Source organism: Simochromis diagramma, unplaced genomic scaffold, assembly GCF_900408965.1.
Source record: "Simochromis diagramma unplaced genomic scaffold, fSimDia1.1 OVJJ01000603.1, whole genome shotgun sequence".
In the NCBI taxonomy this organism is placed as follows: Eukaryota; Metazoa; Chordata; class Actinopteri; order Cichliformes; family Cichlidae; genus Simochromis; species Simochromis diagramma.
In genome coordinates, this window is record NW_024387414.1 from 12,471,867 (window position 1) to 12,485,532 (window position 13,666).

A 13,666-nucleotide genomic window follows, 5' to 3' on the forward strand; every position below is an offset into this window, starting at 1 on the left:
TTGCTTTGTAGAAACCCACGTTGACAATGAAAGTAAGTAATTTAAACTTGCATGGATATTAATACGAATTTATCATCTTAGACTATTCTATTATACCTATTACCAGACACAAGTAATTTTATTAGAGATATATTCAGGGTTCATACTCTAGTGTGTTGCAAGTCTAAAAAGCACGGATGGTGGCTAATTACATTTTAGCCCCTGGCTCAGCTGCAGTGGAGGGGTGGTGCAGTGAGCCAGAGGCCACACCTCCGCCACAGTAGTCAAAAAACAACAAAACAGCAAAACATATAACTCCCATGTGTTTTAACCCTGGGGAAAGAATTCAAAGTCTAGGCTGCTCAGCTTTAGATGGAGAATTAGCCTTCGTCACCAACAAAGCTACTTGAATTTGAAACCTAGGTCACTTTGAAACACAAATTTTGTCTCTGCATACATCCAAAGTCAAAAGGATTTAGAAACGCGAAGTGTGGTTTCCTGTTTTGAAAATCAGAACATGGGTTTAGATTTTTAAGAGTTGGTTTTAAGAATTAGTTGATTACATCTTGTACAGCACATAGAGGCCGTATTTCATTTCATTCGTGTTGATATAAGCTGGAAGAGAAATTCTTGAGATTCTTGCATGTTAGTTCATATTAGACTTAATATGACTTAATTAATGCAAATATATAAACAGCCAATCACATGGGGCAATGCATTTAGGTGTGCAAGTATAGTCACAGCATGTTTAAGTTTAAGCCAAGCACCACAATAGGGAAGAAAGGTGACTTAAGTGACTTTAAAAGTGGCATGATTGCTGGTGCCTGACAGGCTGGTCTGAGTATTTTAGAAACTGCTGATCTGCTGGGATTTTCAGCGCAGATATCTCTAGGGTTTATAGACAATCATCTGAAAAAGAGAAAATATCCAGTCAACAGCAATGTTCTGAGTGAAAATACTGTCTTGGATAGAGGTGGATAGCAGAGGAGAATGGCCAGACTGTTTCACACTGATAAGAAGTCAACAGTAACTCAAATAACTACTTGTTGCTACCATGGAGAAGTACATCTTTGAGCACACAACATATCAAACCTTTAAACAGATGGGTTTAGAGCAGCAGAAGACCACACTCCTGTCATCTAAGAATAGGAAACTGAGACTACAATTTGCATAGACTCACTAAAATTGGACAACTGAAATTGGGAAAAAATCTGTCTGGTATGATGAGTTTCGACTTCTGCTGCAACATTTGTTTGCGATCAGAATTTAGCATAAACAATGGGCATGGCTCTACCATGCCTGGTATCAATGGTTCAGGATAGTGGTAGTGGTGTCATGGTGTTTAGATATCTTCTTGGCACATTTTGCATAATTTAAATACCACAGATAACCTATATACCTTTATGACCACAGTGGTACGCATCTTTACATTTTACAGTCTTATAGTTCTTTCTGAGCTTTGTGGATTGAATCCCTAATTACATAATGTTTCTATGATTTATATACTTGTTTTTTTTCTCTCTTCCTTTTCCGGGGTGGAGGAGTCCAAAATTTTTAAATAAATAAATAAATAGATAAAGTTTTTCTTTTCATTTTAACAAAATGGCCCATACAATGGGGATTCATTTTATCATGCACCACTAAAATCTGTGCAGCACAAGATGCCTGAAAATTCTCCAACTGTAATTTTTAATCTTTAAATCCCCAACATTTGCACTGCAGACAGTCTTATACCCACTTAAAACTGTGGGAAGGTTTTATTAATAAATAAATAAATAAAATGTATTGAATATCACACAGAAATCAACTGGAAGTTTACTATCTTTTCTACATTTGCTTAGCCTTAAGTCATTTAGGCGTGGAGCTTTTTTTTAACGCACCTAGACAGTACCAGAAAGCATATTTGTTTTGAACCGCAAATAAGCGTTAAAAATCCATCCTTTCTAGATATTATTTAGTTGCTAAAGGCTGCTGGTCCTTGCATCATATCCTTGTGAAGACACAGCAATATCTAACTACATCCTTGTAGCAAAAACACAATCCCCCTTTAACGCTCATCTCCTCCTATCAAGAGTTTTTGAAGCGGTGAACTGAAAGCAAAAGGCAAAATGGGCTTAATAGACCCACTGAGTGTATAAAAAAGAAGCTATGCAGTACAACACAACAACACCAATTGTGTCATAATTCCCACCGTCATGAGCAGACAGCTCAAGTCATTACTATTGATTATGAGGATACCAGCACTCCCCAAAGACATACAAAGAGGAAGAAGAAGACACAGAGAGAGGATGGGTGGAAAACAGGATAGCTTGAAAACCCACAGCAACAGAGAGTAGTGGCAGGCAGGACTAACCACTGAGATGGGCCATGCATTTAAAACCTTTATGATATGTATAAAAGTCTTTTCACAGACAACAGCAAAAGTTATTGATCAACCATTTTTTATAGCTTTTCTATAGTAATCTTAACATTTTGAGGGGTTTTAATGCCAGATTCGGGGGTTTAATGTGATAACTGGCTAATGGGGATTTTCATTTGATGATCACCATTGTTTGTAGATTTACAATTATTTTGCAATTGAATGATGACATTTCTTGTGTGTTAATTACTTATATACAAAAAAAGAAAGAAAGAAAGAAAGAAAGAAAGGCAGGGAAAGAGATAAAGTTTGATCAAACACAACTTTAATCTACCAAAATTATCTAAAAAGTTGTCCTTCTTAGATGCTCCAAACATATTAATTAAACCATGTAGGAAACAAATAATTCAGAGTGATCATGTGGCCTTACACTGGCCCGCTGGTAATTCTCAGTTAATGACAGAGCAGTAATAGGAGTTGAATGGAGGAGGAGGAGGATGGGCTGCTCAAAAGAGTAACTCAAGGAAGACAGACAGGTATAAAGCAGAGGGAGAAATGGGGTTCACCCTTCTTATTTCATTTCATCAGGCCCTTGGGGAGCTTGGAACATAACAGAATGTCGTAAGAAATGAGGCAAAGTGAGAGACGGAGAGAAAGAGTATGTTTATCAGCTCACCTCCTCTGGCTGGCTCGTAGGATCAAGGCTGCTTGCTTTGTACATTATTAAACAACTCCATTTGTTACACAGCAGTGGTTTGTGTGTATGTGTGCATGTATGAGTTGAACAGATAGATCACACCGAAATACTGGAATATCTGTTGTGGTAAAGGTAAAGAAAAATATGTTTTTAGCTAAAGGAGCGAAGCTAAAATAGCCCATAGGATTTTCTCAATATTTATCATACCCGAAAAGTTTTGTACAAGTGAGTTTTCTGATATTAGACTGTGGCAGCAAAGGCATTAAACTGTATAAGTTAGAAAAAAGAAAATGTTCTGAAAAATTACAGAATTACAGACTGACTGATGTCGTGTACTTTGTATTTTTGTCAGGATTGTGCTGCCGAGCACTCTTAAATATTCTTGCTGAGTGTTAAGAATTAAAAATTAGAATTAGTGCAATCATCCTAAAATACAGCTCAGTGAGGAGTAATTGGGAACCCTTCCATTTCTTAATAAAGTTGAAATATTTTAGGGTCATACATGAAAAAGGACACAAATATAAATATAATATGAAAAAATATATATGCAACAACAAATCTGAAAGACAGTAATGGCATAATGCACAAAGTCTCTAAGACATGTGCTGAACCAGACAAGCAGTACATGCATATGAACAAAAAGTGTACACCTTAAAGAGAGAGACACCAGCCATGTACAAGGCAACCCTCAGTTGCCAAGGAGACGACCCCTATCGTTCATGCATCTTTCCTTATTCATCCATCCTGCCTCATCTACCTTTGCAAAGTCACGTATAAATGGGGTGGATGAATAATTAAGCTGCATTAGGAGCTTTATTGATGAAATAAAGACATCCCCACCTGACTCACTCCATCTTGTCATACCCTTTTTGTAAAGTACCTTTTACTTGGTTCGCAAACACACACAGTTTCCTTTTTGTCTTTTTCTTGGCTGTATAATTGCTGTTGATAACCAGCAGATGTTAGTACCTTATGCTTAAGTCACACAGACCCAAGGACCTGCCAGTGATCCCCTGGGAACCACTGGTCGCAAGGAAAAAGGTGTATTCCCTGACTAGTTGCAAGTGTTTGCAAAATGTCCCATCCATGGTGTGAAACATATACTATTGCCTTCAGAGTGAGATCTCAACTTAAATGAACCTCAGTGAGCTGCACAGTTTCAATGGTAGAGCTTTCATATTGTTTTAATACGTGACCGTTTATATTACTTTTGAAAAAAGTATGATTTGTTCTGTTGTATGTGCATTATGTGCTAAGAGTGGATGCTTGTTTTCATGGGTAAAGAGATTACCTTACTGCAATTTAACAACTGTGTTGCACTTCAAAACATTGACGTCAACTACCATGCCAATACAGTATCACAGAAGAACCTTAAAACATACACTTTGCCCATGGGTTTAGTGTTCGCTTCCCCTTTAATAGTTAAAGAAACATTGGGTAGCAAAGGCATGGTTAATGAAGAGCAAATGCAGCCCCTAGCTAAGGCCTTCAGCCCACATTCATCATGAATTCAATTTCCCCAATGCACGTACAAAGAGTATCTGGAATCATTACAACACAACTAGCAGGCATCCCCTGCTCATAAATAAGCCTGTTAATTGACCTGTCATAGCTAATTGCTGCAGGGGATATGAGACTGGTGAGTGTGTGTTTAAGAAAAAGAGTTTATCTGTACGTTTGCATACTGTACTGTGCAACAACCACCCTTTGTATTTTCCTAGGCAAAGGGGAACTCGATAAGGTGATTTATTGACATGTAAAAACATACATGTAGATGCAGTATGCAAGGCAAAAACAATCCTAATGAGGCTGAAAGTCAGTATTTGGTATGACCACCTTGATTCTTTAATGGTGAGATGGAGGAGGTAAATCCATATTGTTCATTCGTGTTGTGCTTTTCTTTTAATCCAGGTTTGCTTTTACTGTATTTGGGACCATTGCTATACAGAGAAGCAAAGCCTTTTCAAGTCAGGTGCTTTCTACACTGAATCAAAATCTAATGGTAATTTTTTTGTGTTCATAATTAAATCATTTTTAACAAAACCACTGGCTTAAACACAGCCCAAAGCATGACTGAACCTCCACCATGTTTTACATTGGCTGCAGACACTCACTGACTTGTTTTGTGTATATAATCAAGTGATACCTGTCAAGTAATTGAGTGCAGATCTTTTAACTGTTCCCATAATTAGATCTACTGTAACGGGCTGAGAATACTTTCACTTTACGTGATCATGTGATCCTGTTGTTTGGAAAAGGTTATCTGCTGGCCTGAGGTTAATTATCACTTTAAAAAACAGACTCAAAACAGTTTTATTCTCACAGACTTGCATTTAACTGTGTGTATGTGATTATGTGTGTGTGTGTTTTAACTTATATTTTACTTCTTTACAAAGCTTTTTAAAGCTTTGATCTTCTGTGTCAAGCACATTGAGTTTATGTGTAAGGAAATATGCTACATATATGCTGTACCCCTCTTGACCTCTTCACATATATTTAGTGATGATTTGAAACAACAATTTCAAATTTGAATTCATGATTCCACAAGACCTGCTGCCACTGATCTTCTGTCCAGTTCTTGAGTAATATGGCATACCTCAACTTTACTTCTATGTTTCTCTTTCTTATCAATGGCTTCTTGACAGTAGGCCATCCACTGAGACCATTTCTGATGAGGTTTCAGTGAACAGTAGATGTCTCAGTTGAAAGGCAAGATGCACTCTCGGGTCCTGTGTTAGTTGTTTCATGGGTTTTCCTATTTCTTAAAGACATAACTTCCAGATACTGGTTGTCTGCTATAGATAGTATTTTAGACTTGCAACGTTTTCTTTCCTCCTCAGTTTATTCAGTTTCCTTTTTTTTCCTTAACAGACTACTGGTAACAAAGTGTCTAAAGATTACAATCTAAGATTAATTATTTGCTAAGTTCTCTGTCATATGTAGACACAACACTGGGGGATCCCTCAAGCTATAGGTGCCTTTTTATGTTTGAATAATTCATAGGTCATTGTTAAGTGGAAAGAGGAACTGCTCAAGACCACTTGAAAAAGACCACAAATTAAAGAAAGTCTAGTTCCTTAAAAACAAAATATAAAGAAAGGAGGGTTGGCTCAAGACTTTTGCATAGTACGGATGCCTGAATCTACACTGTATGCTTGTGATTTTATTTGTGCATAGATAAAATGTAGACAGATATATGGAAAAATAATGTGTGATGGGGTATTGGCAGCCTGATAGCTGAAGACTGTCCTTTTTAAATTTAAAGCCATTACTCATCCGCCCTGAGTGAAGATATCTTAAAAACAGACCAGGACAAGAATCAAGCCAGTTACTCCACTTGCCCCAACACTCCACGAGAGAGAAAGACAAGTGGAGAGAATGGGGACTAAACAGACGGAGACAGCAAAACACACATAGCAAAACTAAATTGTCATCATTTTTGCCCTCCCTTTTTCTCACCCTCTGCTGGATTTTAAACATTCTAAAATAGACACATATACACAAACTCACAAACAAACCCATGGAGTAAGAAAAACTGGAAAAATGAGTGAGAAAGGAAACATCATGTCCAGTTAGAAAGAAGGACTGAGTCATCTAGTTTGTTCTGCCACATGTCAACAGGGAAGAACTAACTGCAAGCGCAGCTGCCAAAGAGCCGAAGGGACTTCAAGGATGTGTCAACAGACAGTGCTCAAACACGGGCGCTTCTTCTGTTATGTCTTCCAGGCTATTTTCTTCCACTATTGACTGAATGTGCACAGTTACTGTAACCCAAACTTTAAACTTCCGGTGAACTTAAACAAGGAAAGATGACTGTACAGCTGAAAGCATGAAAAATTGTACCCCTTGAACTGAACTGAGAAATAGTTCGGATAACTTTCTAATCCAGTCGAACAGACTTTTAAATGGAGTTTCATTTGAGGGTAACAGTTCTTGTATAAGCAACAATCAGAGATCGGAAATCACCAGCTGGTGTAGAAGGCCTGAGTTAGTTCTCTTGCAATTGTCTTTGTACAGTAAATTGAATTGTCACCGTCCAATCGAGTGCGTGTTCCTTTACTGAAGTACTAGGTTTCCTACTGTACAATCACAAGTTAGTATGCCAGTTCTTGTCAAACTAGTGTTTTCATGAAGAGTTTTTTGCAAATGCAAGAACATTGAGTTGGTGCTCTGTCTTTGTATCAGCTGCATTACTTTCTCTTCATGGGAGAAGTTGAAAATAAACTACCTACACTGTAACTAAGAAGCACTGTTTTGTCTGTGACACACAATTCACAATCCACCAGGCTTTTAACAGGAGGATCTTGCAACTTTAATCAAGTGCAAGTGCAAGTCCAGATGTGTGACTAATGAAAAGGAATAAAAAGTTCCCTTGACCCCCACAGGTACGAAATCTGGTGTCTTAGTTATGCCTTTTGGATTCACTCGTACCTTTAGAGGTAGAAGCCACTGTTAATCAATCAAAAGTTATTTCGAGTCATCACTTTTATCATGTGATCAGACTGGTCTCTTCCAGGCAGACAATTGTCGTATTCATAGTGCAAAAATTGTGTGAATCACATGCCGGGGACTTCGCAGTCAGATCTGAACTACAGTATGGGAGGTTTTGTACAAATGAAAATAAAGTAATGAATATCTTTTTGAAAAATGACATTTTATTCCTCGTGTGGACCTCATTGTTGGATTAATTCCAAGTTATACTGAAGCTGTTATCCTTAAAAAAGATTTGGTCTTGTATTTCTGTCCATTTGTGTACCTCTAAAACTAAGGAAGCAATATAGGAATTAAACCAACCCAGAGGCTAAAGAGACACGCTTGCAAGCAGTCCTCAACATAAATATGCCATCCATGCAGAATGTACTATATTAGGTTGAATGCTCATTGTATAAAAAGCACAACAGAGTTAACTACAAAAGAAACAATCACATTTTTGGTTCTGGTTCATTTACTGGCTTGTATATTTGGGACCAACACATTTGCTAGCACCAAAACAGAGCCAGTCCAGTCTATACTAAAGAACTGTTTGAAATGCCAGGATGTTTTTCTTTTGTTTTGTTTCTGGAAACAAATAAATTAAGCGTCAGTATTTATAGAAATTTATTGTATTTGATCACCACTAGCTACAGATGTTTATGTCTGTTTACTTTCATTTAGAGGTCAAAGTTGTATGCATAGCTGCACATTTATGTCATTTGGACCTTTCAAATCTGTATGAAATCTTGTTGCCAGCCGTGAGATTAGCACATTCTTGATGAAGTGAATGATTTTCTGGTTACTACGTGAATAGGCTTGCTGCTGACATTCAGCAGAAAATGAGCCCGATGTGTAATCAAAGGTCCCCATTTATCAATAATGCCCTCAGTGCTAAAATGTCAAAATCCTGTATCCACATTTATTTAAGAAATGAAAAATGCAGACAAGTCATACAAAAAGCTTGGGGTTAATTTATATGTATCATATTTTTCATTGCCTTCATTAGTACTACTTTTGGCACAAATTTGTATAACTTGATATATAATAATGTCACATTATATTGATTCCATTGGGTGTACTCTCACATTGCAGAGTATGTCCACCTGCAGTGTCGAAGCCACTGAGGGGAGGACTGACTGGATATATGACCGCTAAAAGGGGTATGAATTCTTTCCCAACACACTGCACCAACCCACTCCTAAAAGCTTAAATACTGTATTTGTTTTTATGCTAGCTGAAAGTTTCTTCCAACACAGAAGAGAAATGAGATTATTGGATATTAGTTAACTCAAACATCAATAAATATAAAGCGATAGTGATTTTGGGAAGTAGATCTCTGGGCGGTTTAAATGTCAGTCTTTAAAATATGTTGTGAAAAATTCAAGCAGTGTTTCAAGACCAACCCTTTTTGGGAATTTCCTCATTTCCATTAATTCATGGTATACAATCCCAGTGCTGGCTTTGCGCAGTGGAGAACTTTTCTCTTGGGAAAGACACAGTAGAGAGAAAATGGCTGAGGCAGAGGGACATCCCACAGATGAAAGAGATGACAAAAAATAGATTTTTTTGTGTGTTTTGTCAAAATACAGTTAGGTCTATGATTTGTTGGACAAAGACACATCTTCTGTAGTTTTGCCTTAGTACGCCACCACAGTGGATTTTAAACTAGTCAATCAATATGTGATTGAAGTGCAGACTTTCAACTTTAGTTTTAAGGGTTTTACAAAAGATTTTGCATTAACTGTTTAGGAATTACAGCCATCTTTATACACAGTGCCCCGTGTTCAAAGGGTTAGAATTAATTGGAAAATTGACTGACACACAGTTTTGTGCACTAGGTGAGACCTGTTTTCTTGTTATTTCATGGCAAATGAAGCAAACATAATATCTGAACTGGATTCAAAGAGTTGAATTTCTACGTCGGAGCTTTTTGACAGAATTTTAAGTATGAGAGATGTCTGTGCAAGTGAGAGAGGCCATCATTTGTCTGAAAAACCAAACAAAAAAGCAAAACAGCAACAAAAAAACTATCAGAGAGATAATAAATAACTTTGGGAGTGGCCAAATCAAAAATCTGGTATACTATATTAATAAAACAACGAAATACTAAGGTCTACAATCAAGAGACATCTTTGCAAATAGAAATATAGACTGGAAAAGCCACTCACGATATTAAGCATACCACATTATCGACATGTATGGCTCCTACTGGTCACTAGTGTTTATTATTGATGTGACTGCTGATTCTGTAATCACCAATCCTACGAAGCAAAGAAATCAGAAAGGCCTTACCTGAAAGGGTCCACTGGGGGTAACGTCAAAGAATGCTTTCTTCCAGTCTGGGCCTTGATGACCAGATTTTGTCCACATTGCTCGGTCCACAGAGGCTATGCTTCTCACTCGCAGATAAACATTGAGAGTACCTGTGAAAAAAATCCCATGCGCAGCCACACATCCAGACAAACACAGCCACAAACATGTACAGGAATTTAGAAACACTCAGTGTCATTGTCACTCTTTCTGGTTTTATAGTTATGGTCATTACCAAACACAGATATATTCCACTGCAAAAAATTATAATAATAATAATACTAGTGCAAAGATCAGTTTGTCTTGGAAGAATGGCCAAATATTACTCCTGAAATTTGTGAAACACGCTATCATCCTGTTGAGATTTGAGTTTGTCCCCCAAAATAAAAATGACTATAATAAATATTTAAACAAGATTCTGATTTCATTAGCTAAAGGTGCCGTGACTTTTGTTGCATTTTATTCCCATTGTGAGGACTGTATATTTAATATAGCAAGTCTAAAACTCTACCCTATTGTTTTACTTGCCATGGAGAAATAATCCAAATAGTGTCCATCTCTTTTTTCCCCTCTCTCTGTCTCTTTCAGGTCTGTAAAAGTAGGTGTGAGAGAATCATTCATCTTCTTAATGATCCCCAGCCAGCTCCTAATTGGAACATTAACCAACCACGAGTCTCTTAAACAAATTTGCAAGCAGGGGGCACGCTATGCTATACTATATTTGTGTGTGTGTGTGTGTGTGTGTGTGTGTGTATACGTACTTATAGACTTATGCTTACACAATGGAATCAATCATTGTTTTGTGAAACTATAAGCCTATACTCTTTAAATCCTGGAAAAATCACCAGGCTGGCAGCACTAAGCATCATACTTTGTCACAGGAGATTTGTGATACTAGGGGAAGGATCCAACTGAGCGGTTAAGCAACATGTTTCAACTGTCTGTGGGCACCGAGGGAAGCAGTGTTATCGGACTGTCAATCCAGTCTTCACCTTAACCCTACATATTTTAGCACTGTGAAAATGTCAAATAAAACAAATGACGCTGTTTAATTAAACATTTCTGGCACATTTACACTGATTTAAAGATTTGTTTGGCAAGTGGCAGATGGCTGTTTTGATTCCAGTTGATAACAGGAAGGGCATCTCATTTTAAAAAAAAATCCAGACATGTGGAGGTGCTGTAGTGATCGTTGTGACAAGGGAGGAGGTGAAAGTAGCTTTAGTGGAAGCCAAATTGATAACAGCTACAGCCAGTAGCTAGTCGATATATATGTTGAGAACCACCAATACCTCCAGCAAACCACTAACCAAACATGACTCCAATCAAAGAACATCTTGTTCTTATTGAGTTTTTAGATTCTGTGTGAATTACATAAAATAATATGCCATATTTAGTTGCTTTTGAAAGCCATGATTCTTTTGCTGCCTTTGAATCAGTAAAGCTGTTTTCCCATGGTTGTGATCATTATAAGGAAAGTCTAGTCTCCACTAGAGATGAGCAGTAAGGCGTTACCAATTACTATTTTCAAGTAACGAGTAAAGTAAGGGATTACTATTGCAAAAAAGTAATTAAATTACTGTTACTTTCCCCATACTTTGCCTTACTGCATTACTAACCGTGATTTTGTTTGTGAGAGTGTCTCATGACAATGACGTACGAGTGTGCAACGTCTGTGGCAGCAACAGACGTGCGTAGTAGATCAACAATGGATAATATAGAGTGTGAGAGAGAGTACGACCATGCAGCATTTAAAGCTTGGAAGTCCTGACATTACTTACAATTTTCATTAGTCCGTAAAAAGTGACAAAAACATTAGCGCCCACTGTACACTCTGCGCAGGAAGAAAACTTCTTTCTACAGTGAAATATTAAAATTTCAATCTGAGCAAGCACCTAACAAGCTGCCACAGGAATGTGAAACCCCTCACAGAGAAACCCCTGGATCCCCCCGCTGACATGACCGCTGCAGCACCGGGCAAATCTCCACCCCACTCCTGCTAAACAGGTGAAAATAGACTTAAGAGTGACAGGGCTTTGTGCTGCTGAATCTTTGATTTTATTTATGTTTTGATGTGTTTCACTTGCATCTATTTGAAAGAGTGAGTGTAAACACAAAAAAGTATTTTATTTTATATGCTGATATATGCACAAAAAAAGGTTTAAATGTTAAACTAATTTCTTCGAGTCAAAGACTGTTGCATGATTACATTTTTGCTTGATGCAATTTGCATAAAGTTAAAAGATTAAAACCAATAAAACGTTTTTTAAAAAGAGACTTTTTCATTTGATTCAATTGTATATGATGGATTATGCAGAAAAAAATGGGATTGGGCTGAAAGGTCTGTTGCTTTATTACGTATTCAGGTTGTGTATCATGTTTTTAAAAAGTGACTCAGTAATAAGTAAGTAATTACTTTTGAAAATAACCAATCAGTAAAGTAATGGCATTACTTTCTTGGAGAAATAATCAGTAATTAGTAACTAAATACTATTTTCAAGTAACTTGACCAACACCGTTCTCCACAGTGAAAATGCAAACGTAAAACAGATTTTACCTTTTTTATGTAACTGTGGGAAAAAGAATAAGATCACATATACCAAAATGTCTAAATCTTTTTTTTAACACTGAGTATATTTTGCACGGTTTTGTAAAGTCTGGATCTCAGTAAAAATAATGATCTGATAGCGTTGGAACAGCTACATTACTACATTAAAAATGTTAGTTACATTACAGGTTACTTGCTCTTCCATGAGGTGAAATCTAGCAGATAGGTTTTTCAGTGTCCTACGAGGTTTTCCAACTGGAACTTAAATTTCATTTTCAAGAAGTGAACAAACATTAAATGTTAGAAAATATTTACCTCCCAAAGTCCAAAAAAGCAGCATTTCTGCAAGAAAGACCTAATCTTGATGTATAGTATTACCTTTTAACCCAATCTCTTAATGTAACACTACATATCTGAGCCTCATAGTTCCTTTCTTCTCTCTTTCTCCTCTTACCACCATCACCACCTACACACACACAGAGAGAGAGCCAAAAGAGTGTTTGCGGACTCTGATAAGCAGTCTATTGATTGGACTGAGGTAAGACAGTACATGCTGGTGAGAGTGTCAGGCAAGCAGAGGAGAAGGCACAGCTCTATCAAGGCTACTTGTCTGTGGAATCATGATTGGGGAAGACAGAGCAGAGATACACAGACCCACACACAGACGGGCATGCACTACGATACTTGAAATCAAATGAGTTGTTTTTGTTTTGATATCTGAAAGGCCTACATTGGGTTCTCATCTCCCCTCATCCCTCATCTCATCCTAAATAAGGCTCATGGCCTGTCTGGTATGCTTCTGCTGCTGGTTTGCTTTGAAAGCAATGCTGAAGAGTCCAGAGTAAACTGAAGCTTGTAGCCTCTGTCACCAAAGGCCAATACTATTCAGTGTTTTTAGTAAATGCCTGAATCCTTTTTTAAATCTTTGCCATGCAGAGGCTGGTTATGATGCTTTCCTGAAGATAGGGACCTAAACCTATCAAGTGAGAGACAGACATAAAAAGCATCTAGAAAACCTGTGTATAATTAAAAAGAAAGTTGTGTGTGCAAAATACTATGCTAACATTTATATCGCCAAAGTTATTTAAAGTGTAATAAAACTGTTTTTCAAACAGCATACAGGAACTAATTGTCTTCAATCACTCTGGAGTGAAAATAATCCAGTAATTCCAAGTAAGCTTGCCAATGGCATTGCAAACCTGAGCCATAAAAAATACTACCCAATGCCAAACAGAACTAATTAAATGTTGTTTATTGTTGCTGCCAGCAAGCCCACAGATAAACATATTAAGGTGAAAAG

General features: G+C 37.3%; 1 protein-coding gene across 5 annotated transcripts in view; it reads right to left on the bottom strand.

Moving 5' to 3' along the window:
• Positions 1-13,666, bottom strand: part of LOC120720995 (MAM domain-containing glycosylphosphatidylinositol anchor protein 1) — a 204,205-nt gene that overhangs the window by 18,976 nt on the left and 171,563 nt on the right. For all 5 annotated transcript variants that reach the window (XM_040010956.1, XM_040010955.1, XM_040010958.1 and 2 more), the window contains one exon: positions 9,801-9,931. In XM_040010956.1, the coding sequence (XP_039866890.1) occupies positions 9,801-9,931 (131 nt within the window). The remainder of the gene's footprint in view (positions 1-9,800; positions 9,932-13,666) is intronic.